Below are 25770 nucleotides of genomic sequence, written 5' to 3'. Positions count from 1 at the left end.
GCATGTGTATGGTGAGGTGTGCATGTGGGACTTGCCCTATGAACATGCACACACACACTTTCTCCCTCCCTCCTTCCCTCATTGCACACATACACAGAGTCTGTGCCACCCTCGCTGAGTTTTCTCTCTCTCTCTCTCTCTCTCTCTCTCTTTCTCAGTGCCGCTCTCATTGCACATGCATGCACATACACTCTCTCCCTCCCTCATTGCTCTCTTTGTCTCTCTCTCCCCCACTCCCTTATTGCACGGATACAGACACACACACACACACACACACACACAGAGTCTCTCCCTTGCTCATTGCATGGGCATACACACACACATCCTTCCGCTTTTGGCCCTGGGGTACTGGTGCAGGCCCCATGCTTCCATGGTCAGGTGATGCAGCTGTGGGCTATGCGGTGCTGGAGCAGCCAGTAGGCAGGCAGAGAAGCAGTGAAAGTGGCCACAGGCAGAGGCTTCCAGTTCGGGGGGGAGGAGGGGGTGGAGGTAGGAGGGGGCTGGGGGTGGGGTGGAACTGGGCTGGCCTTGCTCCTGGGCCCTGCTGCCCCTGGCTCCCATCATCTTTGACAGGCAGCCAGGAGCAGATAAATATTAATTTTGTAAAATTTTTAGTAGCCCCACAGGCCAGATAGAATGGCCTGGTGGGCCAGATCCAGCCCACGTGCCATATTTTGCCCACCCCTGATTTAAACCATGGGTTTCACAGATGTTTGATAGCAGGAGACCACTGAGGCTGACTCAGGAATCTTGGGTTCCATTCCATGCTCTGGAGGGGGAGTTCACTCTAGTGATCAGAGATACTTTTGCCTTTTTCCCTCTCTCTGCCCCATTTTCTTCAATCTGTCCCTGTCCCAGTCCTGTCTCTTTTCTTTCCATCACTACTCAACCTAGTCACAGTCTCTTTGCATCCAGTCCTAGACTCCAGTGTAATTTCCCATCTCAGTTCCAGTTGGTTTCTCCACCCAGTCTTTTTGCTTAGTAAGTTCAAGTTCTTCATTTGTACCCTGGCTCCTCATTAGATCTGTCTCTCCCTCACTTTTATCCTCCTGCCACTGATTCCTAGCTCATCAACCAATGGTAATATCTCCCTCCCCCCATACCAGCTGGCTTCTAGTTCTTTCATTTCCCTCCTTGAGACAAGCTCTGTGTTACTTCTGGTGCCCAATTTCTCCCTGGCCCTCAGAAATATTGAATAGATTTTACAGAGAAAGTCTGACTTTCCCTGTAGCCCTGGGCTTGGAGTATTCTCATTGGCTGCCTATACACCTGCTTGTTCACATTCTAATTAGAATGCATTGGAGCAGACTCAATTAACACAGTGTTTTGGTGTTCTAATTAAAATGCTCCCGTGTCACCTCACCATCACATGTGTGACAGAGCACCAGTGGGGCTGCTACAAGCTCCTTGGGAGCTTGCTTGTGGAGCAGCAGGGAAAAGTCTCTACCAGGAAGCATTTTAAAGAGGGAAGGTGGGTGGCAGAGCACATCTGGTGTCTGCCACTTTAAGAGCTGGCGGCAGGTAGTGCCTCAGCTCTGATAAGCAGCAGCCATTTTAGATCCAGGCCAGCAGAGCTACCTCCCCGGTGAAAGGTGAGGAGGTGTGCCTTAACCCTAGCCCCTGCCTTTGGGCGGGTTATTTATCACCAGAGGCAGTGGAGGGCTAGGCACCTGGTGTGGCACCTGCGCCCGGGTGGGGTGCAAGACCCTGGAGCAAGTGGATAGTGGGGCTAGGCATGGCTGCGGCCACCTTAGCCTGGGAAGGGTACAAGACCCCAGGAAGTGAGAGTGCTGGGCCAGGCATGCTGATGAGTAGCACCTGAGCCTGCAGGGGGGGGTGTTCAACCCCAAGCACCAGTGTCAGGGGCAGAGTATATGCCTCAGTGGAGGTGCAGAGCAGGGTAGAGGGGGGGCACCTAACAGCCTGCACCAGAGTGGCAGTTGGGAGGTCCCGGAGAGAGGAATGCATAGAGAGTGGGAGTTGTGAGGCCCTATGAACACGGGGGCCTGAGATGAGGCCCTGTGAGGAAGGGGTGTGAACTGGGTCCCCGGTGAGCAGGGGGCTTTAGGTTAGGTCCTGCTATCATGGGGGCTGAGTTAGGTCCAGGTAAGCCTTCGGGCACCTGAGGACACAGGTAGGCTCGAGGCTGGGGGGCAGCTGAGGAAGAGCCGCAGGTAAACAGTGGGGTTTGTTAGTAGCCCCTGATTGGGAGCAGCTGGGTGAGTGACCTGGCGAGAGACCAGAGGCAGAGTCAGACTAGTGTTTTGCAAACCGCCCAGCACTCACTTGGTTGAGGACAGCGAGAGATGCCCAAGAGGCTGCGTGCTTGCTGGCCGGGGAGTGCAGGGAAACAACCTCGAGGACCCTCTGGGTGAGGGCAGGGTAAATGTGGCCCTGGGGAAAAAGAGGGGTGGTATGAGTGTGGCCCCGCAAGGGGCAGTATGAGAGAGACCATGTGAGAGGTGGTGGAGTGAGACAGGCCTCAATGAGAGGGAAGTGGTACGAGTGTGGCCCGTAATAGGGCAGAACACGAGAGGTGTAACACTGTCCTGAATTGGGCCCAGCCTCAGGCTGGATCAGAGCACAGATGTTAGAAACAGCTGTGAGGCTTGGGATTCAGTACAGGGGTGGTTAGAGCTGCATTCATAGGCCCAGGAGAACAGGGCATTCAAAGGGCAGCCTCCCACCTAATTAAGACCCTAAACTTTTAACAACTAGGCATGGCAGGAAAGAGAGGTGGGTGGTGTGCCCAGAGGCAGGTGGGAGACTAGCACTGTGGCTGGTTGGGGAGTTCCCACTTTGCCACAACGTGTATTAAGCCCCTGCACATTTTAAAATGGTTGCGCAGGCACTTTGTCTAAATCTCAGCAAAAGAGCTTTAGATAAAGTGTCCCATGGACATTTTAAAAAGTGCACAGGTTTAATACATGTGATGGTGAGCCATTTTAATTCGAGCACCTGTTCAGGAACCACTCTAATTAAAACAACCCTTCCCAATCCCAAGCACATGTATAGGCAGCCATTTGTTCCATGGGGAGGGTGTATGCACACTCCTTTCCACAAGTAGGAGTTGTGAAGTATGCTTGGTTGCTCCTTGGAAATAGCATAAGTTGAGTCTTATCTAACTTAGGAGCTATGAGGAGATGGAACATGTTCAAAAAAGTGGGAATTTGTGGGGGTTTTAGCTGCTAAACCATTTAAAACAAAAACAAAAAACACACCGAGCTTGTGAAAAGAGAGGTTTTTTGTGGGCTAAATTTTGAGTTTATTTTTCATGAAATCTGCAAAAGGCACAGGTCTGATACAAGAGTACCCACCTGCTCCAAAGCATAGGGGTACTAGAGCACCTAAAAGAAAAAGCTGCCAGACTTTTTTAAGATGGACAGTAGTACTACAGTATCTTTCTTTTCTTAAAAATGGCCAAATAATTTTGGCTGATATATGCATGCAGTTGGCTGATGTATATCATACATATGCATATATGTATATATGTGTGTGTTTGTATAACATAATAGCCTGCCACAGATGCCTGGCATGGAAAATTTCAGCAGAAACTTTGGCAAAATTAAGCAACTGAAAACAGGGTGTTATATTGAAAAGTGTTAATCACTTTAAAAATAGGCTGTGTTACCAGCCTACCCCATAATTTATTTGTTAAATTTCATTGCTTGGTCCTGAACTCTCTCTTAACTTGTCTCTGCCCCCCTCTACATGTGCAGGTAGGATGTAATGAGCAATTCACACGATCATGCCTTCTGCCATACCACACATGTATGGTAGGAGGCACAATTGTGGGATTGTGCATTGGATCCCATCACACCTTATTGCTGATGCAGGTACAGCCTGATCCCAAGCTTCCCCAGCACCAGCAAGATGCAAGCTCTTGCAGCTGGGAGCTTCCTCAGTTAAAGGGCTCCCAGTTGCAGGGGCACCACTGAGGCTGGGAGATAGCCAGAGCCACAATCTCACCCCCCCCACCCCTGGGTTAGGAGATCACAGCCACACTCTGCAGCTGCTGGGACCCAGCTGGATCCCAGTACTGGGAGGCAGTAACCCATCATCCACAGCTATTGGATTCCAGGTCCTGGAAGCTATGGGGTGCTGCTGGGACCCAGAGTTCACAGCTGCCCAGGCTGAGAGTCTCCAGCAGTTGCAGGACTCGCAGCCCCAGCTGGGCAAGGTTCACCTCTGTGGCTAGGAGCTGACAGGGCTCCCAGCTGTAGGGGAGACCCTGCTATATGTACATATTAAAGCTTGATAGCAACCAGTTATCAAGTTAGTACCCATTTTCAAGGTCTAACTTTATAGCTGGTTGGAGCATTTTATGGCTTGATAGCTACTTTGCACATGTAGCTAGTCTCAAGGTAACTGTTCAATTAACCAGTTAATTGCGCTATACCTATAACATGTAGAGGGGGCCTCTAATCCAGTAATGGGTTGAATACAACTTCTAAATGCGATCTCAAAAATTCTGGAGAGAAGCTTTTATCTTCCATCAAATTCCATAAAATATGCTAATCTCAGAAGTTTTAAAGTGTTTTTTAAATATTCCTCTTTGCATAAGTGCATGTATTTAAACAGTCAAATACTTGTGGATTTTATCAGATGTTTTGCAAGTGCTGTGGGTGTATTGTGTGCACTAAATAATTTGTCCTTAATTTAGACCAACTGTAGGTGCCAGTCAGCATCTTATAAAAAGAAACCCTTCATCGTCTCCTTGGAAGTACAAGTTTGGACTTCTTTGCTAGACAGAAAATGTATGTTGTTTTGGTTGGCTGTGACAAGTTGCTTTTTTCACTTATAGTTAAGTAAGGTTTCTTTTTTTGATTTGAGAGAAGCATATGAACAGATGATAAATCTTCAAGGGTTGCTAGAGTTGAGCATTTTGACAAGACCTTGGATGACAGAAGCTTTGAAGACATCTTCCTGCCTGTTTGGGTAGACATGACTTGTGTGGTATGTGAGGTGGGGTAGAGTGAATCCAAGCATGTGAACATATGCTGTCTCTACTGATAAATGCAGATAGTCCACCTACAGGCTTTCATAAATAAAGTTGGAAGTTTATAGATATGCCTGTTTTCTGTAACTTCTTTAAAAAAAGTCCATCGTTTCCTTTCTTGACTCATGTATGTCTAAAACCAATGTTAAAACACAGTGCTGCAAATGGTACAACTCCACATTGTGAGCAGCACCTGCTTCAGTTTTATGATGCAATAAATTGTAAAACTAGTTTTACTTCCTGCTCTTATTTTGCATGGAAGCTTTGATAATAGTTCTATAGTTAAGGCTGCACTGAGCTTTTTGCCTTTGACAGCAACTTGTAACCTCTCTCAAGAGTCGAAGAAGTTGGATGCTTTAAAGAGAAAAACATGATAGGATTCTTAGGTATTGTCGTACCCGTAAGGGGTCGAGTGGTATAACTTATTTTAGGATAGACACGCAGAGCTTTGAAGCAAGCTTTTGTTTATTAAAAGGAAAAACTTAAACAGAGTATACTCACAAAATCCAATACAGCATGTTCAAGTCTTGTTACTTCTTAAGCGCAATTTCTAAAGACACCCGTAAAGATGATGCCTGGAGCAGATCAGCTGAGCCGTCGGTCATGCACTACCCGCAAAGCTTCCCAAGTATCTTTTCCCCCAGCAGTACGCTTCTATGAGAACCCTAAGATCTGCACACTTTGCTTAAATTTTGGGTCAAATTTATTCACATCTAAGCAGAATTTAGGACCAAATTTAGATTAACCTTTACTGTGATTGGCCAAACGCAAGAACATTTTGTGGCTAGCATGGTAAGTTGCTAGTTTCAATTTTGTACTGCGTTGTGGTGAGATACCCTTTTCACATCCTGACCTTAAGAAGCTGATTTTCAGTCTTTTCAAGCAGTTGATATGGAGGGCGGAAAGAGAGAGAGGAAGAGAGAAGAGAAAAAAACCCACAAAACAAAACTCCCGGAAGAGTATAACCTAAGAGACCTCGCTGTCGCGGAGTTGTTTCTTCATGGTTCGCCAGTACAGGTGTTTTATTGCTTTGACAATGTTGTGAAACTATATGTTTCCCTGCCTTGGTGGCTCAGTAGCAACTGTGCAGTCAGAACACTTAGGCTTCCCTTATGTCAAGTTTGTACCTTGCTTCTGTAGTGTCAGCAAAACCATTGGTATGGGTATCACAGGTATATGATTTTTTAGAGCATTTTGGTCGCTGGTATGTGTTCCTGGAAAAAAAAAAAGAAATAAAAAGTTAAATAATTTTCAGAAATTTTGCGTGGTGCATAATTTTAAATTTTAAAGCAAAAACTATATCGCCTACCATCTTTGAAATTCACCTACATGTCAATAATCCCTCCTTTGTGTTACAAACCCCCCCTTCTCAAACATTTGGTATTTCTCTTAAAAAACTATAAATTTCTGTTTAATTGAAAAGAGCACCAAAATATAGTTGCCAAACTGAAGAGGGATACAACCTTTGGCTAAGAGTGCAGTGGGCTGGGAGCCAGATTTCCATGAGTTCAATTCTTCCCTCTTCCATGAACTGTTTTTAATGAACCTACATGTTCTTCATAGTTCTTAGTAAGTGAGGCTTCATGTTTCTAGTTCAAAAAGGCAGGTATTATTTTCCTCCATTTTGCAGATAAAACAATTGAGGTCATGAGACATTGAAAAAGGTCTCCTGTCTCCACCTGTGACAGAACTCAGGATAGAATTAATTTGCAACCAAGGTAGACCAAGTTTTATCTATTTAACTCACTGTATCTCAGACAATTTAGGCTTTGGTCTCTGTAAAATGGGACTATACTGCATACATGTATGTACAAACTGTCAGGTGCACAGGTGAATAGTATTGCCTCTAATCACTCACTCATATTGTTTATCTACAGAATGGTCTTAAAGCATTGGATTGGAATCCAGGAAATTAATTCTACTTTTACTTCTGCCACATATAAAGAGTATGGTGCTGAGCAAGTCAGTTAAATCAAAGTATTCAACAGTGTCTCTTTCATGTTATACACTTTATTTTTTTATTTGGACTAATTTGAAATTATTAAATAGTATTTGTTTTTCAAACTAATACTAAGAGAAGGAAAATGAATCCTAATGTACACAATAATCAGTATTTGGACTGTTAGCATAAGAATGCATTATGAAATAAAATTCCTCTGCTATTTTGTTCTGCACTCCATTTTTTAGGTTCTTTGCGTATGTTCCATACTTGAGAGGCTGATCTTTTCTACTAGGATTAGCTTTCTTCATTTTCTTGGACATTATTCAAAAGTTGTTGGTATGCAATAATAAAATAAAACACTGATATAACTTTTTATACATTTCTCCCTGCCTCCTTCAGTATTTCTTTCCTGTAATTACGCACACATGCATGCACAGTATTGCTGAGGGGAATATACATCAGACATATACACACAGGGCATGTCTACACATTCATTAATATGCCATCAGAGCATTAAGTCTAGTACCTGTAATGACAAGTACTAATTTAATGTACTGTAATCAGTGCAACTGCGCATTAGCACAAATGAATGGTCTTTTTGTGACATTAATGCACAATAGACTAAATCTACTGCACATTAGCATGGGTTTTGCCTGCCATACTAATGCACAGTAGAATTAGTCTACTGTGCTCAAAGTGTCTTGTGTAGATGCACCCACAAAGTATTATTGAGGGGAATATAAACATGCATGTTGTCTTTTGCACTTAACCTTTCCAAATGCCTTTTAAAAAATCAAGGAAATTCAACAATAAAGAACTTTATTTTTAAAAGTTAGGACCCCTTAGCAACATACAGAAGTTGCTTTTTTCACCATTTAAAGTATTTTATTCCCGTGACTTAAACAGAAGTGCATTGCATTACAGGACTTTAAAAATGGGTACATTTTAAATTACCTTAAAATTTAAATTAATCCTTGTTCAATGAGGTATTAAATTTGAAGTGCTGTATTTTGTAGCACTTTAGCAACCTATAGCACTTTAAATAATTTCTGTACGCTGTTCAAATTTCTGACCAGTGGAGAAGCCCCAGGAGGCTGTGAAGCACCCCTCGCCTCCTAGCTTGGAAAGTGCAGGGAAGCTCAGAGTCCTCCCTGTCTCTTCGCCTGCCCACCAAACACTGCATGCCTGTCATGTTTAAAAGCACTGTAACTTTATAGCACTATAAAAAGTGGTTTAAATTACAGCCCTGTAAAGCATGCATAGAGCACTTCTGTACGTGCCTCCATGCAATCCCCTAAAAAGCAGAGATGTCCAGCTGCAGTATTCTTTAACTCGCACAGTTTCCATCTTCACTGATGGATTCCATGTCTCTCAAAAAAAATATACTACATCTCTCATGTGTACAGTAACATTATAGACAAACCACATTTGTCACGGTTGTACTGTAATGTAAAACTTTATTTAACTTAGTATTTCCCCCATGGAAAATAGCACTCAATGCACTTTGTCTGTGAACAAGTGTCTATAGACAGATATGCTAGTATTGCTGAGAACAGCAGGCTGTATGACACAACTTATATAGTGATCTCAGTTGTTATACTTAATATAAGTCATGACACTTTAGAGAGGTGATTGATTTACCATTTTTTTAAATTAAAAACAGTTCTCTTCTTACTAAAAAGAAATTCAACAATCATCATGGAGACTGTATCTTTTTTTTCTATGAGGATATGGAAGGTTTTGGTTTAATATTTTTGTACCCTTTATAAACAATTCAAAAGGGTGCTATGCAAAAAGTGTCCTCTCCAAGTATTTTTGAGATACATTGTATACTGCATTTAACATTTTCATATTCATGTATATACAAATAAATCTAATCTTGGTTGCATGCAAGACTTGTTTTTGAAATACAAAAATTTTACCAATTTTGGTTATGAATTAGCAATGTGTATTACTAAACTAATACCTCATTTACAAAAGCACTATTTCTTGATTTCCTACTGAATAAGATAAAATTTAATAAGATAAACATCTGTCACATCTTCTGACAATTGATAGCAGCATCAGAATCACTAAGTGACTTAGGTGACAAGCTATACTGACATGTTGGGTTTTTATTGCAGTCCTCGGTGCATAAAGATCTCATATTAAGTGATATTTAACGAAGACTCATTCTGTTTGTCAGTTCCATGACATGATCTGTGTGAATAAAGGAATAATGTCCTCATGTCAGCTGAAGATGAGAAAATTGCAGTAGATATTACCTGTCTTAATAGCACTGAACTAGTCTGTGGAATTGTAGAAAAATAAAATTGCTTGCTTTATCATCATGCTGCCAGATGGGGCTTAGGCAACTTTATGTAGAAATTCACGCACTGTTACTCAGTAACTGATGGGTGATGTTAGGGAAAAAAAATCACTTATGAGGATTTACTACATTTGTTCCCTCAGATCAAATGAATTTCTCTAGTTCGTGTAAGATGTTATTAGTGTCATGTTTAACTACTGTGACTTTACAACCATGCAACAGCAAACAGCAAATTACTTTAAAAAAATCACTATGAAGACATCATTGTGGCCTGGAAATTCATAAATTTGCTACAGTAAAGTACAATAATATTCTCCAGACATACAAAAGGCTTCTTCAGGTACAGATTGACATTGTGCACTCTGCTGCAGTTTAAGCTTGTGAAAAATACGCTCCTTATTTGTTACATATGTGCTTAAACATTCATAGATTCATAGATGTTAGGGTCGGAAGGGACCTCAATAGATCATCGAGTCCGACCCCCTGCATAGGCAGGAAAGAGTGCTGGGTCTAGATGACCCCAGCTAGATGCATATCCAACCTCCTCTTGAAGACCCCCAGGGTAGGGGAGAGCACTACCTCCCTTGGGAGCCCATTTCAGACCTTGGCCACTCAAACTGTGAAGAAGTTCTTCCTAATGTCCAATCTAAATCTGCTGTCTGCTAGCTTGTGGCCATTATTTCTTGTAACCCCCCAGGAGCGCCTTGGTGAATAAAAACTCACCAATTCCCTTCTGTGCCCCCGTGATGAACTTATAGGCAGCCACAAGGTCGCCTCTCAACCTTCTCTTGCGGAGGCTGAAAAGGTCCAAGTTCTCTAGTCTCTCCTCGTAGGGCTTGGCCTGCAAGCTCTTAACCATATGAGTGGCCCTTCTCTGGACCCTCTCCAGGTTATCCGCATCCCTCTTGAAGTGCGGTGCCCAGAATTGCACGCAGTACTCCAACTGCGGTCTGACCAGCGCCCGATAGAGGGGAAGTATCACCTCCTTGGACCTATTCGTCATGCATCTGCTGATGCACGATAAAGTGCCATTAGCTTTTCTGGTGGCTTCATCACACTGCCGACTCATGTTCATCTTGGAGTCCGCTAGGACTCCAAGATCCCTTTCCGCTTCCGTGCCACCCAGCAGGTCATTTCCTAGGCAGTAGGTATACTGGACATTTTTCCTCCCTAGGTGCAGCACTTTGCATTTCTCCTTGTTGAACTGCATTCTGTTGTTTTCTGCCCACTTGTCCAACCTATCCAGGTCTGCTTGCAGCTGTTCTCTGCCCTCCGGTACGTCCGTTTCTCCCCACAGTTTTGTGTCATCCGCAAACTTGGACAGAGTACACTTCACTCCCTCATCCAAGTCGCTGATGAAGACATTAAAGAGTAGCGGTCCAAGGACCGAGCCCTGCGGGACCCCACTGCCCACACCCTTCCAGGTCGAAACTGACCCATCCACCATGACTCTCTGGTGGACATTAGAAGAAGACAATGTCAATAATAATAATAACCATTTCATAATAGTGTCTTTTATCTCAAAATGTTTTGTAAAGATCAACTAATTAAGTTTCCCAGAGCCTGGAAGAATGTAGCAATGGCTTGGAACCCTAACCCCTACATAAAATTAGGTGAGTAGTTTGGTTGAATTTGAAGAAGTAGGGAACCAAGCTATGGCCTGGATTCTGGAGTGTTTCTTCAACCATGGGGTTGTGAATCACAACCTTCAGATCTAAATTTGTCTTCCTCAGTCTGTTCTAGGATTTTAGTACTGGTTAAGAGTTCTGGTCAGAATTAGTATCTGTAACTTATAGATGAGGGAAAACTTGAGGCATAGAGAAATGTTAAAGTGATTTACTTATACTATAGTCACATAGCAAATCAGTGGCAGAACCAGCAAAACAAGCCATATCTTCCTCACATTTTTTTACTTCATGCTTCTAGAAAGTGTTCAAAGCTAAGCTCTTTTATATTTGATTTTTCCTTTACGTTTGATATATGTGGGCCATAGTAGTGAAAGCAGTCACAAAAAATTGCACAGTGTAAGTTACTGATCAAAAGGCTTTATTACTTTCCTAAATATTGCTTTACCACACCATTTTGGTGACTAGCAGCACTTTGCCAGTGTTTTATTTTACTATGTTTTTATTTACTCCAAATTGCCTCATCTCTTCACATTGTAGTTAAATGTCTGGTAGTAAAATGTAATGATAGGAAACTATAACTGGACTGAAAGCTTTATTTCTTGCTATATTTTTTTACTTTTTATTAATTTTGGAGGATTTTTTTTCTAGAAAAGTTTTGAAGGAAATCTCTGTTGGAGATCTCAAGCCAAATGAGACAGTTGAAGCAAATCTAGAAGCACAGCTACTCTCCAAGCTAGATCATCCGGGCATTGTCAAGTTTTACGCAAGCTTTGTGGAGCGAGAAAGTTTCTGCATCATCACTGAATACTGTGAGGTGAGACCTCTTTTAGAATATTTTGAAAATATTATAGGTTGTGTGTCCGAAAAATAATTTTTTAACAGAAACCTTTTAAAGTTGTAATTTACCAAGTTAATTCTTGATAAAAAAATGCTAATTTTTAAATTTGCAGTATTATCTACTATTTACTAGGCAGATTTCAAGCACTTAACACAGATGGTCTCTTCTTTGAGGAAGTCATAGACTAAGGAATGTCAGGTGAAAGGGAATAACAATATATAATGTAAAAACAAGTCAGTTTGGGTAGAGCTAGGCAGTACGGTAGAACTGAGTCTTTAAAATAGATTTGAATAGACACAAGTGGCATACAGGTTTAGATGAGTTCAGGAAGGTTGAATTATACATAGCATAAAGGAAGAAGGCATGAAGGCCTGACAAAAGCTAGATGAGGCTGAAATACAAAGAATATGGGCAACTAGTGCCTTCTGGCTCTGGGAGGGCACCAGCTGCCAATTGCTGAAAGGAGAGAGGGGTCCCTCAGCAACTGATCACTGGCAGAAGTGCCGGCATAAAATTGGAAGTGCTGCCGGCACTTCTTGGGGGGGGGAAGAGGGGGCACCAGCCGGTGCGCTCCACTCCCCGGCCGGTGAGGGCCAAATTTAAGGGGAGGCATGTGCCCCCCTATGCATCGTCTGTGACAGAGAATATGGGAACAATACAAAGCTTGACAAGAGAGGATAAGTAAGGAAGAAAGGAAGAGGTGGCATGACCTTTGAAGTTAGTTATAGGAAGCTTGAAACTGATCTTGGATAGGAAACCAATGTGGGAATACAAGGAGAAGATGATGGGCAAGGGCGATGAGGTTAACAATCTCATGCACAATTTTGCATAGGCTGAAGTTGGGAAATGTTTGTGTTTGGGAGGTCGGAGTAGAGAGAAGGCTGGAGTAGTCAAGGTTATGTTCCTGTGTTTCTTAAATCTCACATTTGGTCTATGGCAAGTTAAAAGACATTGATGAAATATACTAAAAATGACATTAGTAAAAAAAAGACAAGGCTTTTGAATCATCTTTTAAAAGTATCTAAACTTTTAATTATGTTAAATATAGGCATGCAATTTTATTGCTTTAAAAATGGAATAACCGTTTTATTACATTAAAAATGTATGCTAAGTTGTGCATATACACTGGACATTATATTTGGCTTTGTTGGCTAAAGGTCTTTGGTTTCTACTAAACTCAAAGCATGCCACTAGTTTGGCTATATATATCTGTAGCTGAGTTGTCTTTACCAGCCTGGTTAATCACATTGCTGCAAGCACAGATTTGGTGCTAAAAGTTAAAGAAATAAACCTAGCCAATAATACAGTATTTCATAAATGTATTCTCCATAGACAATTCAGGATATGTTTGTCTTTCAAATGTTGCAAGAGTTGAGCTGAGAGCCTAGATTTTTCCTTGAACTAGAGCAATGGTTTTTTTGCCCAGTACAAAATGTTCTGAAAGCTAGATGAACTGGGGTGTGAGCAAGCATTTGCTATACCTGATCTAGGTTTAGATGGCTTACTTAAGTGGTGGACACGGGGCTGGCAGGTCTGTGGGGAATATTGGTGGGTCCACAGCGGGTTTACCCGGTCAGGAGAGATTGGAGGACTAATATTAACCTGTCAGGGTCAGGGGGTAGGAACAGCACAGTGTTGGAGCTGGGCAAGTGGCTGAGCTTTTCAAGACTTGGGGCTGTGCTTCAAATGCATGCAAGCATTCATTAAATTAGGTTAACCCTTTCATAGATCGGGTTAAACCTTTCTAGATCTACGCTAGATCACCTCAGGAAGTGAACTAACTTAGTTTGGGTGTGCCATTTTTTGGCCAATTTAAACCCTGTGAACATCTGCACAAGTTTAGATTTAGATTGACCTAACCCTACTTAGGTCAGTCTAAATGTAACTCTTGTACATTACCCTGGTCACAAACCCATTACACCAAAATAAGAGATTCATCTTTCTCCATTAAAGTAGAGGCTGAATAATGACTTCTATCCTTGCCCCTTCAGGTGGTATGAAGAGAGTTGCTAAGGAAAAAAGGCATGCCAGCAATTTCCCTGCACCCTGGCAATCACAAGCTGCTGTAATGGCCCAATGGAGGCATTTTTAAGTGACAGCCAGGGAAATAACCTAATACAGGATCCTGGGAGCACAAAGATAGTTTAATGCTGATTTCACACAGAGATATATTAGCACAAGGCAAATAGAACAAGAGAAAATAGACTCCCTGAATATACAACTGGATTCTGTCAATCCCAAGCCTAATAAATCAGGTCAGCATGACAGAGAGACCAGTGGAATATGTTTCTAGCCTTTTTTCAAAGTAGAGAAAATATAGTACAACTGCTAATGCAGAAATAAAAAACCAGCAAGCGATCTTAATACTTTGTGTCAACAATTTTCAAGTGAAACTCTTTGCTTGAATATTTTCCCAAAGAACTCAGAAAGGCATTTCCGTGCAGAACTGTAAAAGATTCACTTTTAATTAAGAGTGACCACTGCCAGAAAATGTTCTTCTGTATTTGCATAGGTGGGTACTCTATTTTTATATGTAATAGGATTCAGATCCTTTTACCTAAAAGCTGCCTGGCTTGAATTCTGAGTTGACAAAAAGGAAAATGCGTTGCTATATGGATGTTTGGAAACCTATTATATTGTGTGTCTTGTTTTTTATGTATAGAACTACTAACACAATTGGCAGTAAATGGTACTTTTCTAGGAATGCTCAAAAGAAAGAACTGGCATTGAGTTGGCATGGAAACTAAACTGCCTCTCACCCCTCATTCTGTTCTCTCCACACTATTGTAGCTTTGAACCACATAGTTGGAACAGGTTAGGGCAAACCTCCAATGCACCTGCCCATTGCTGCACCTGTTTGTGAATAGTAGAGGACATTCATTTCCATTGTTCAGCCTGGCTCTTTTGGCATTGTCAAATTCACTCGGAAGTATTGAACAGAGTCTGTGTGTTCTAGTTTGATTTGATTGTTAGGCTTTCTTAGCAGTTGTCTCATTTTAAATATTTTAAGGCAGTAAAAACATTGTCTTGTGAAAATGATGTCAAGCAAAATTGCTTTGAAGAATCTTATAGCCTGAAATTTGGCTTCAGTGAAATATAGATTTTAAAAACAAAGAGATATTAGTTTTACTAACAGTTTAAAAAAACCCATAAGCATAGTTATCTAAATTCTCAAACCCTTTTCTCATTTCTGTGCTTTTAGTGCAGGTTCCAATTTCAGTTGGATAGGAAGTATGCATATGTTAAAGGGAAACTGAGGAAAATTAGCAACGAAGTCATGAAGCCTGTTCACATTCATTAAAAAAGCTAAAAATTCAAATCCTATTTCAAATGTATTACCATACTTGATGCTCCTTTTAAATGCAAATCATAACTTGTCCCCTACTATATGCTTCACTTCAGTACCTTGCTTCCTGAATACTGACATTCCAAAACACAAAACAAAAGAATATACTTCGTCAGGGTTTTATGTTGTGTTATGTTCAAGAATATTTCTCTTGAGAAAATCTTTATAAGGAACTTTATAAATTCCTTCAAAAATCTACATAGGCACACTGTATTTTAACTAAGTTCAGATATTTGGATGTCTTTACTTTTTGTTTCTCCTCTTCTCCTTTTTGGCTTATGTGGTAAAGATGACTATGTCAAATTAGTTCACTCCTGTTTCTATATTAGGCCCAACAATGCTCCAAATTTAATACATATAATAACATATTTTACACTTGTGTTTACAGGGTCCAAAAATTATAACTCTGCTCCCTGCTTATATGAAAGACAGAATCTTAAAGAAGGAGGCAATATGATAATTAAATTCTACCTCTTTGTTTTAAAGAGGTAGACTATCTTACAGAATAATGAATAAGAGTTTGTTTAAATTTTGAATTCATGTAGTCCTATAGGCTCCCAGGTTGATAGCAATATGTTTTAATTTTAGTTTACGAACTAAATACACAAGGCCCCCTCTACACCTTATAGAGGTGCAGTTAACAGGTTAATTGTACAGTTACCTGGAGACCAGCTACACGTGCAAAGTAGCTGTCACACAATAAAAAGCCTCCAATCAGCTATAAAGTTACACTTAAAAATGTGTACTATGTAACTGGTTGCTATCAAGTTTTAATTTGCATGTGTAGCAGGGGCTCCCCTGTGGCTGGGAGCCCTATCAGCTAACATGGCTCTCAACCCCAGGGATTTATTGTGCACATTGTAAAACCCTCAGGCTCTGGGGATCAATTAAGCCGTGATCCCCGGGGCTCAGGGGGGCATGAAACCCTGGGGGCCAAAGGATCACCATACAGGTAATCCCCCATCCTAGGGGTGCATGGGGCCTGTGACTGGGAGCCCCTCAACTAGGATGTGTGGGGCTCCTAGTTGCAGAAGCTTGCTTCTTGCTGGTGCAGGGGGAGCCCACTCCTGGGCATAGCTTCTTGCTGGTGTAAGGGGAGCCCAGTCTTGGGCATGGCAGGAAGTGCCATTGTGGATCACTCATTGGATCTCTTCATACCTTATTGCCAGTGCAGGGGGAGCCCAATCTTGGACTCCCCCTGCACCGGCAGTGAGGTACAATGGGATCTAGTATGTTACCCCACAATGGCACTTCCTGCCACGCACAGATGGCATGGCAGGAGGTATGATTTTGTGAATTGCACGTTAAGATTCCTTCGCGCCTTTACCTGCATGTGGAGAGGGGATTTAAGACAGACAAATTATAAGTGGGGAAACAAAGGTATGGAGTGGTGAAATGTTTTGCCCAAGATCCAGATCACTATTGTTCAGATCACTGATTTTCCATACTATTATTTTAGGTTCTGTTGAATGAAAAATGACTGACTTGTCCAACCCATTCAGGCAGCCTGCCTAAATTCTTATCCTCAGTTCTTGTGCCTCAAAATACATGCACTTTAATTAATGTTACAGACTACATGGCTTGTGTCTGTAGATCTAAGAAAAAACATGAAGTCCTATATTTTGACATAAGACGAAATATGTAAAATCCTTATATTGAACATGTGAATGTGCTCTGACATTTCAGGGTCGAGATCTGGACTGTAAAATTCAAGAGTACAAAGAAATTGGGAAAATATTCACCGAATGCCAAATAGTAGAATGGTTTATACAGTTGTTACTTGGAGTCAACTATATGCATGAAAGGTACAATCATTTACTTTCATATGAAAGCACTTAGGTTTCATATGACTGAGAAGACTTCTATTTTCTAATTAAAGATGTTAAAATGGAAATTAAACCCTGCTGTTTATTTTGTTTCTTTGACATAAAACCTTGTACAGCTATCTTGAGTTACTACTGAATGTCTAAAGTAGTGACTGAGTATCTAGTGCATGAACATTGTCTTTTTGAAGGTCCCACCCTTTAATACCACCCTACACATTTACTGTATCTTACAGTAGAATTATAATGGACATCTTTTAGAATTAAGCACCAAAGGCAGACCTTAGTTTTCTAAAATCCAGGTGACAGCATTGAAAATGCACAGTACAATGCAAACAGTTAAATCCTGAGATTAAAGCAGACATTCAGTCATATTAGAGAAAGAAAACGTAATGGAACTCTTTCAGATATTAAATATAAAGAGTCAAATTTTATCATGGCATAATTCCATTGACATCAATTAAATTACATCAGGGATAAATCTGGCCTGGTAATCTTTGTTCTGGATTTGTTTTTAAAACACCCTGTTACTTTCATCACCATATCGGAGACATCACATCAAATTTGCAGGTAAGTCAGGAAATCATGTTTAGAATCTCTAAGTGATAGGTTTATTTTCATAACTGAAGATGTAAGATCCATGCCATCAGAAGAAGGGAAATAGTCATTCTATGATGCCTTTCACAGGGCTTATTTTAAAGCTTTTTACAAGGTCCATTAGTTCTTTTTATTATATGTGGAAAAAGAAATAAGAGTTCTTCTACAAGCATAATAGTCTTATCTAGGTTGGAGAAAAATGGCAATCTCTCTTTGCTCTCCCTAACACATTTATAACATGCCACACATCTGCACACAATTGCTTCCACCAGTATGAAGACAACTGAAGTGCTGTTTAAATTGGACTTGCTTTAAGCATGTCTAGCCACCTTGTGATCTTCCATCCATGCAATGTCTGCTAATGCAGTTTCTGTTTTTGGTTAATTAACGTTTGACAAGTGGTCCCCCCACAGCTGGAGCATTGAATCCCGCTTACAATAATTTGTCTTGTCCACTTTCCACATTACTCTTCAGCGGGGGTCAAGTTTGACTTAGGACAACTCAATTTACCTAAAGTTAGTCATGAGCTAACATTTTACTTAATCATGATCAGAGTGCTCAGCACTTTCTGGATCTGAAACCTAAAAGAGTAGTGGGGGGAAGGGAATGAAAGGCTTTTTTTTCTTTTTTTCCAGAATTCTAAAGCAACGAGCAGTTAGCTGAGCTTTCAGTACCTTTCAGGCCTTGCAAGTATTAAAGTAAAGGAGCATGGCAGGAAGCATGATTGTGGGCTCCCTCATCAGATTACATTGCACCATACTGCCAGTGCCTGATCCTGAGCTCCCCCCTACTCTGACAAGTAGCAGGCTTGTCTCCCAGCCACAGGAGCACACCATGCACTCATGTGGCGGGGTGTTCTGTCAGCTGATAGGGGCTTCCAGCTGGGTGTGCTCCCTAGGCTGGAAGCTTGATCAACTCACGAGGCTCCCTGCTGCAGGAGCGTGTGGTGCACTCTCCTGGCTGGAAGCCTGATCATCAGACCAGTACTCCCAGCTCAGGGAATGCATGGTGTGCTCCCCCAGCTGGAAGTTGTGATCAGCTGACCAGGGCTAAACTCCCAGTCAGCTGACTGGGGCCTCAGTGGTGGTAGCCCCAATCAGCTGAAGAGCCTCCCAGCCTGTGAAATACATGGGAGTCTTGACAGACTGGGCATTGGACACATGTTCAGTTAATGAGATGATAAAAACTAGCCACAAAGTTATTACACCTATTTTGTGTAATAGCTTTGTGCCTTATTCCTTATTTTATCACTCCATTAATTGATTGACTGTGTGGCCAGGACACTACTAATGATGTGATTAACCAGTTAAAATGTCTTAAGTATAATGTCTGTCAGGGGCTTTCTCTTCCCTTTCTCCCTGTTTGTAGCTGTTGGCAACAGTTGGCTGTTGGCTTGTTATAGACTGCTGTATAGAAAATGTCTATATTTATGTTTAAATTCCCAGAATATTTCTTCCTGCAGTGTCCAGCAATTTGGACCAGTATCCACGCTGGTCTTTTTAAGGATAAGAATTCCCTTTTTGCAGGGACGGTGCTGCTTTTCAGTTTACCAAAACATTGCTTTCCTGCTATCTGTCTTAGTTAGTAAGTGAAGGGGATTGAAATGAAAAATATACGTCTCATTTAAATAGTATATAATAAGGATAGACTTTATAGGACAGGGGTGTGGCTATCATGAATTGAAGTTTCAAGATACTGAGAAAATGCATTTTCCATGATCTATGATGTTTCTTAAATACTTGAAGAATAACTTAAAACTGGTTGATGGCTTACTGGCTTTTTGTCCCTCTTTCTCTCTGTGTTCTTGTGTCTCTGTGTAAGATGTATATAATATAGATAATCTTACATTGTTATCATGTTGTATATACACAGAAAGAATGATTAGATGTATTGCCTTTGAAGGAGTAAACGTTCCTTGAGATTGAGTTCTCAGAGCTTTTTTATTTTCACTTTTTCTATTCTGTGGTATCTCAGGATGATTATCTTTCTGCCAGAGCACACAACATAGCTCCCTGTGAACAGTCAGATGGGGAAAAAGCAACACATTTTGTTCGCAACTTATCTAATTTTTATGACTATTCTCAAATTGGGTTACCTGCAGGCATTTGTATGCCTGTTTCATGACTGTTCTCAAATTGGCATACCTTCACCCTGATCCTGTGCCTGGGTATGCCTCTAGATTTATGTGGAGCCCAGCTGAAATCACTGGACTTTTGCTCAGATCTCAGGACATGCCTGCAGTCTGTTAGTTGCAAAATTAAAGGTCACTGGCCAGCAGTACCAAATTGTTAATGAAAGAACAGTATACATTAATTGAATATGACTGTTAATTGAATATTTCCTTAGGTAAGATAAAGTTATATTTCCTCTTATGTTTCAGGCGAATACTTCACAGAGATTTAAAAGCCAAAAATATTTTTTTGAAAAATAATCTTCTTAAAATTGGTAAGATACCCCTGCTTTCTTTTTGTATGATTTATAATATAGAATTCCAGCATATATTTTATAAATAAGTCGATTTTTAATTAGTTGTTCACTAATGGTTTCTAATTCAGTTGATTGCTTTTTCTTATTTCATTTAAAAACTATGCTAATACAACTGCCTTTTTTTTAACCTGGTGATGCTAATTCTTAATGCATAACTATTTAAAAAGAACACAAATCCCAAGACATCATTTTATTTTAAACCTGTTGCAGACTAGAGAAGCAGAATATGTGTTTTTACAAAACTGATTCATATAATATGAACAGATCTTTCTCCATGTTTCAAAAATTTTTACAAGATTTTTGTTTTACAGTCTTTTTATTATGCCTACTAATGACAATTCCTTATACATAACTGAAATATGGATATAATAATTTCATGAATCCCCAGGCTTTTCTAATAGTCACACTTCTAACCCCACTCTCTAATCCTGTTATGCTTTAAATTTATTATTCTTTATATACATTTAGCCACTATTCACGTCATTGCACTAGAACTCAGAGGATTTGGACTCTTATTTTTATGCTATGTATTTTAATCCTGTTCTCAAGCTGCATAATATTAGCAACAAAATAAAATCTATTTTTGAAATACTATTTTGGTGAAAAATGGCAAATAGACTAATTACCTCCCCTTAAAAGGTCCTTGTTTTACATCTAAAGCTGGGGTGTCCAATCTTTTTGAATGTGGGGCCGGATCATGAACTTTTTATCACCCAGTGTGCTGGTGAGCCATATTCAAAGACCTCACCGGAAGTGGTATCACATCACCCTCCCCACCAGCGCCAAAACGAAAGTACAGTGTTTACTTTCATTTCCCGTCGCAGCACCTCAGGCCTCAGAAAACAGCCTGGAGGGCCTTATGGTGGCCCACGGGCCACATGTTGGACCTGGTCTAAAGGCACATTTGTTCATGCACTGCATCTGTTTTTTTCCTCATGAAAAAACTCCAGGTGTACTGACTATATTCTGCTTAGTAGGTTTGTGCCAGTCAATACCATGTTGTTAGTTAAATATGTCCATGGTTTTATTCCTACCTGTTTTACGTGAATTTCCTCATCATGAAAGATTCACCACTGTCACTGCAGCCATTTGATCTAAACTTATCTATGATTTTTATAATGCACAGAGAACCAAGGTGTCTAAGTATTAAAAACCCTTGATTTTATAAGGTCTAGGATGCAATGGCATCAGCAGTGCAATATTGTCCCATATTGCCCTAACATTATGCCTTGACGTTGATATTTATAAACTTCCAAAAAGGAGGCTTTTTCAACTCATGGCATATCTTCTGAGAGTATAAGCAAGAGGATAGTTAGCAGCATAATTTTGTGTGAGATGGATGGACGCAGGCACTGGCTTTGTTGAAAACGTTTATCTGCCTTGACAGATAGCAGATGGGGAAATAAGGAATTTCTGGTAATGATTAATTTGGTATGAATTTAAATGGGCAATGTAGAGAATAGAGATGCATAAGTTTTTGGTCCCATTACTATTATCCATGGCCACCCAGTTACTATTTTTATGTTGATTTCAGTAATTTGTTGACAGTTTATTTAAGCTGAGGATCTGGGCTCAAATGTTTTGAGATATTAAAATATAAAATGTGATATTAAAGACAATCAAATTAAGCTGGAAATTTCTGATTTGACTTTTAATTTTAGATATTCTTATCTAAATAAGTAATATTTCAATTAATTTTTTTTCACTTCTATTTTAAGGTGACTTTGGAGTTTCTCGTCTCTTGATGGGTTCATGTGATCTGGCAACTACATTTACCGGAACACCTTACTACATGAGCCCAGAGGCACTGAAACACCAGGGATATAACACAAAATCTGACATCTGGTGAGTGGGCAGCATGTTTTTTCAACTGAATTAGTCATTCATTCAAAATGAACAAATTGATAAAATAACATTGGTTTTCTAGGTCATCATGTGCTTGTATCATGTGCTCTATTTTTTTCCAAACATTTATCTGAATACTAACTAGTCAGAGCCACCTGGGCAGAATGCTTTCACTACATTATTAAAACAGTTCAGGGGTATTTATTTCAGTTCATAGCTATGTTGTAATCTGAGGGTGTTTTTCTTTATGTGTGCAAGCTATTTGTCATAGGATGAGCCAGACAGATTTTTAGAGAATTGAGGCACGGGCCCCATTGGTTCCTGTTTGTTCTTCCAGATCAAAGGACTTAACATAGAAGGATCATGTGAGGGTAGTACTGGAAGAAGGTCTACTGGGGAAAAGGAAACAGAGTGAAAAATAAGCCCTGTTCCTCAGTTGGAGGAATTGGCATGTTGTTGTAGTTGTGATGATCAAGTTGATGTGTGAGAAGCAAGTTTTTTTTGGTGATGTCTTTTACTGGACCCACTGCGTATGTAGGACAGAGATTAGACAAAGTAGGCTCATTACTATTTACCTGCCCTCTGCTAACCTTTCTGTACTCTGCAAGTAATAAACTACCCTTTTTTTTTTCTTTTGAGTGGTTTTTTTTCTTTTACAGAATTATCTGTTTCAACTACTTGTTTTACAGCTACTTCTGATAACTGCTCTTTGCTCACAGGTTAACAGTCATCTCCCACTTCTTTAAGTAATCACTTTCATTTACATAATGGGGTACACAAGTCATTGTGTTATCTGGTGTTTATTTCTGCATCTGCTTCTTTCCCAGACCTGAGAAAGGGCACTCTGTGCCCAAAAGCTAACATCTCTTCTGACGATACAGTAGGTCCAATAAAAGATATTGCCAAAAATACCTTGCTTCTCACATTAGATCAGAAGAAAGTAGCACAGCCTTATTTTGTGTGACAGTTTAGAGGGGATCAGTATTGGTTTTAGTATGTCAGGGAACCAGGAAGAGCCTGGTAAGGGCTCAACTGAAGAAGTCTAGAAAGAGCTGGAGAAGGAGATAGTAGGAAGTGGCCCTACAAACCTTAAACAAGGAAATATGGAGTTTATAGCAGACAAACACTTTATAATATAGGATTCCAGTGTTGGCTCCTAGGGGATAGGGAGATTCTGGGCTCTTCTACCTTTGGTGTTACTGAGAGGTAATGGAAAAAGTTCCTGTGACCAAGATTTTTAAAACTTCACTGCATTATGTTAAGGTTTTTGAGGAATCCCCTGAAAGGAAAGGGGAAGACAGGTTTGGGTTTAAAGCTTTTTGTTTTGTTTGGCTGGTATGGTAGGAGTATTGATGTGGCCAAGTCACACTACCATCCAAGACAAGACTTTCTCCATGGGAAGAAAACTGAGGCACGGAGGAAAAACTGAAGCATTGGCTATGCACTAGCCATTACAGAAATAAGCAAACCTTCACAAGAAATAGGTTGTAATTTTCCTTAAAATGCTTCCTGTCCTAAAAATGCATACAAATAATTTGCTATGTCACATTCTAAAATGACCCAATGCCTTGCCAAAAAATGTTCTGATAGGAGATAATTCTTAAAAATAACAAAGAAATCCTTTCTGTTTCCCATATACTATTCTTAAAAAAAAAACTCATTTGTTTGTTTTTTACAAGTACATTTATCCTTTTTTATTATTCCATAAGTTCTGAACATTGCTGTGCAGTTTCATTATTACGTTACTTGGAACCTAAATATTTATTCCATCTTTTACTCTATTTCTCCTTCTCAAAATATACTGGAGACTACTGGGAACAATTTTATATATTGATAACAGTCATCCATGCTTTTAACCAGTAACATTTGCCATTTTTCAGGGGCAATGTATTGTAGTATTCAGCTCAAGTCAACAGGTGAGTTGAGAATCCCATCTCATGCTCCCTATAGCTGAACTGACATAGATTTTATGTCAGATTCTGTACTGCCCATCTGTGCTCAGGACTAGGAGATGTCGTTGCAATCAATAAAAATGCTATCAAGGATTTCAAAAGATTTAGGAATAAGTCATTCAGCAGCCAGAGAAACCCTTTTCAATCCATGACCACAGCTGTTGCTATAAAGAATAATTTATTTTCTTTCAGTGTTAGCATTACATGTAAAGAATCTGGAAAAAGTCTGTTCTTAGTTATATGCAGGCAATTCTATTAAGTTATCAGGGGGTTTGCACAAGAGTAAATGAGAGCTGAAAGTGGCCTACTACTATTGTATGTTACGTCTTAGTTATATTTTCTCAATTTAAAAAATAAAGCTCCATAAAATGAATCCAGTGTGAAGACTACCTTTATGTTATATTTTATACTCAATTATTTTATTATATTTTTATAGTCCAATACTTTAAAAACTGCCAGCTCTACAGGATTCTTGGGAGAGACAAACTGCCTTAATTCCAAGCTTTTTGGTCTTCTGAGATAGAGGTACTGAGGACCAAGTGCGCCAGTAATCACTAGCATCTCGGCTGACAAACTTTCAGCCTTGTGAGCCAAGAAACTCCCTGGGGAAGCTCTAATAAAGGTCCTTTCAACCACTGTTGCTCTATTTCTCCTTTAGTTGGTCTGAATTTCTTCTTTCAACTCAGTCTTTCTGTTTGTCTAATAATATGTGCCTGTTTATTCCTGAACATCTGCTCTTCTTTACACACTTGAGGCTCTGTAGAATCATGGACACTGAACTTGTTTTGCTGGATTCTCCTTTCTTCATTTTGTTTATTTACTCCTTCTTTGCTTCATTCATTTGGTTCCTGCACATTAAATTTTGATTTTCTAATTTTCATTGCTTTATGTGCTTTAAACAACCAGGCTTCAACATGGATACTTGATTTACCTTTCTTTGAGCTTTTCATTGAGACTTTGTGTCAAGACCCTAAAATTTGAGACTGCATCAGATTTTTGTTTTTGTTGCAAATTGATTATTCTAGATCATGTTGTAGTTTCTAACTATCAGTTTAATCTCCTTCCTGCTTTTGGTCCTAGATTCCCTTAAATGTCCACAAAGAATGAAAAAGGAAATGAGTTATAAGAAATGTGGATGGGACTGACACTGACAGGAAAGCACTATGCTGCATCTCTGAATATGCTAACTGTGCCCTTGCTTGCCACGCTGATGAGCTGGTGAAGATACTTCATTCCTCTCATCCTTCTCCAGGCAATCACAGAAAACCATATCTTGCCCCAGAACATGACTGATTTAATTGCCCAGACATTACAGGAGAGTTTAATGGTTGAGATATTTGTGCCTGGGAGGGAACCAATTAAACCCTTGTTTTTAAAAATCAGTGTCCCCTTTATATGTCTGAGTCTGGATAGAAGGCAGATTCTTTCTAAGTTCATTTGGCAGCTATTTTCATCTATCATGAACTAGTAATTAAAGGTAGATCTGTTTTTCTATGCAGCCCCTTGTCATTAAGAGGTTTGACACATTTCTGAGGGCATCCTTCAATTGAAAATCCCCTTTGGTAAAGGGATATTAACACAGTTTGACAAAACCAATGAAAGCTTGTGTTCAGTTGCTTAGTTCATGAAAGTTTAAGTCTGTGATATGGAAACTCATTTCTCTGGGGGTAATGACTTCAACCCGGAGTGAATTAGTATTTGACTTTGTGACTGACCTGCCATATACTTGATTTTAAAAGAACTCCATGGTTTTGTGCACTTCTCCTACGTTCTTTCCAAAAATGTTGGCTAGTTTATAACTTAATGAACATTATCCTTATAACATTCTACCAGTGACTGCTTAGTCTATCATGGGCCTTTCCTACAAACTTGATATTAAAATATCTGTGTATTGGTACAGACTAAAAATGATAAAACCTACCTTAATTTTTGTTTCTTTTGATAACAGACCATTAGGCACTGTTATCCTGTGAAGAATTAGGTCATTGGCTGCCTTTGCCACCCG

General features: G+C 40.1%; 1 protein-coding gene across 4 annotated transcripts in view; it reads left to right on the top strand.

The window, feature by feature from the left end:
* NEK11 (NIMA related kinase 11) overlaps window positions 1-25770 on the top strand; it is a 204375-nt gene that overhangs the window by 57303 nt on the left and 121302 nt on the right. For all 4 annotated transcript variants that reach the window (XM_059728794.1, XM_059728796.1, XM_059728792.1 and 1 more), the window contains 4 exons: window positions 11526-11691; window positions 16748-16866; window positions 19862-19926; window positions 21687-21813. In XM_059728794.1, coding sequence (XP_059584777.1) covers window positions 11526-11691; window positions 16748-16866; window positions 19862-19926; window positions 21687-21813 — 477 coding nt within the window. The remainder of the gene's footprint in view (window positions 1-11525; window positions 11692-16747; window positions 16867-19861; window positions 19927-21686; window positions 21814-25770) is intronic.

This window comes from Alligator mississippiensis, chromosome 5 (assembly GCF_030867095.1).
Source record: "Alligator mississippiensis isolate rAllMis1 chromosome 5, rAllMis1, whole genome shotgun sequence".
Taxonomy (NCBI): Eukaryota; Metazoa; Chordata; order Crocodylia; family Alligatoridae; genus Alligator; species Alligator mississippiensis.
Note: the sequence above shows the minus strand (reverse complement) of the source record. Positions and strands in the feature narration are given on the sequence as shown.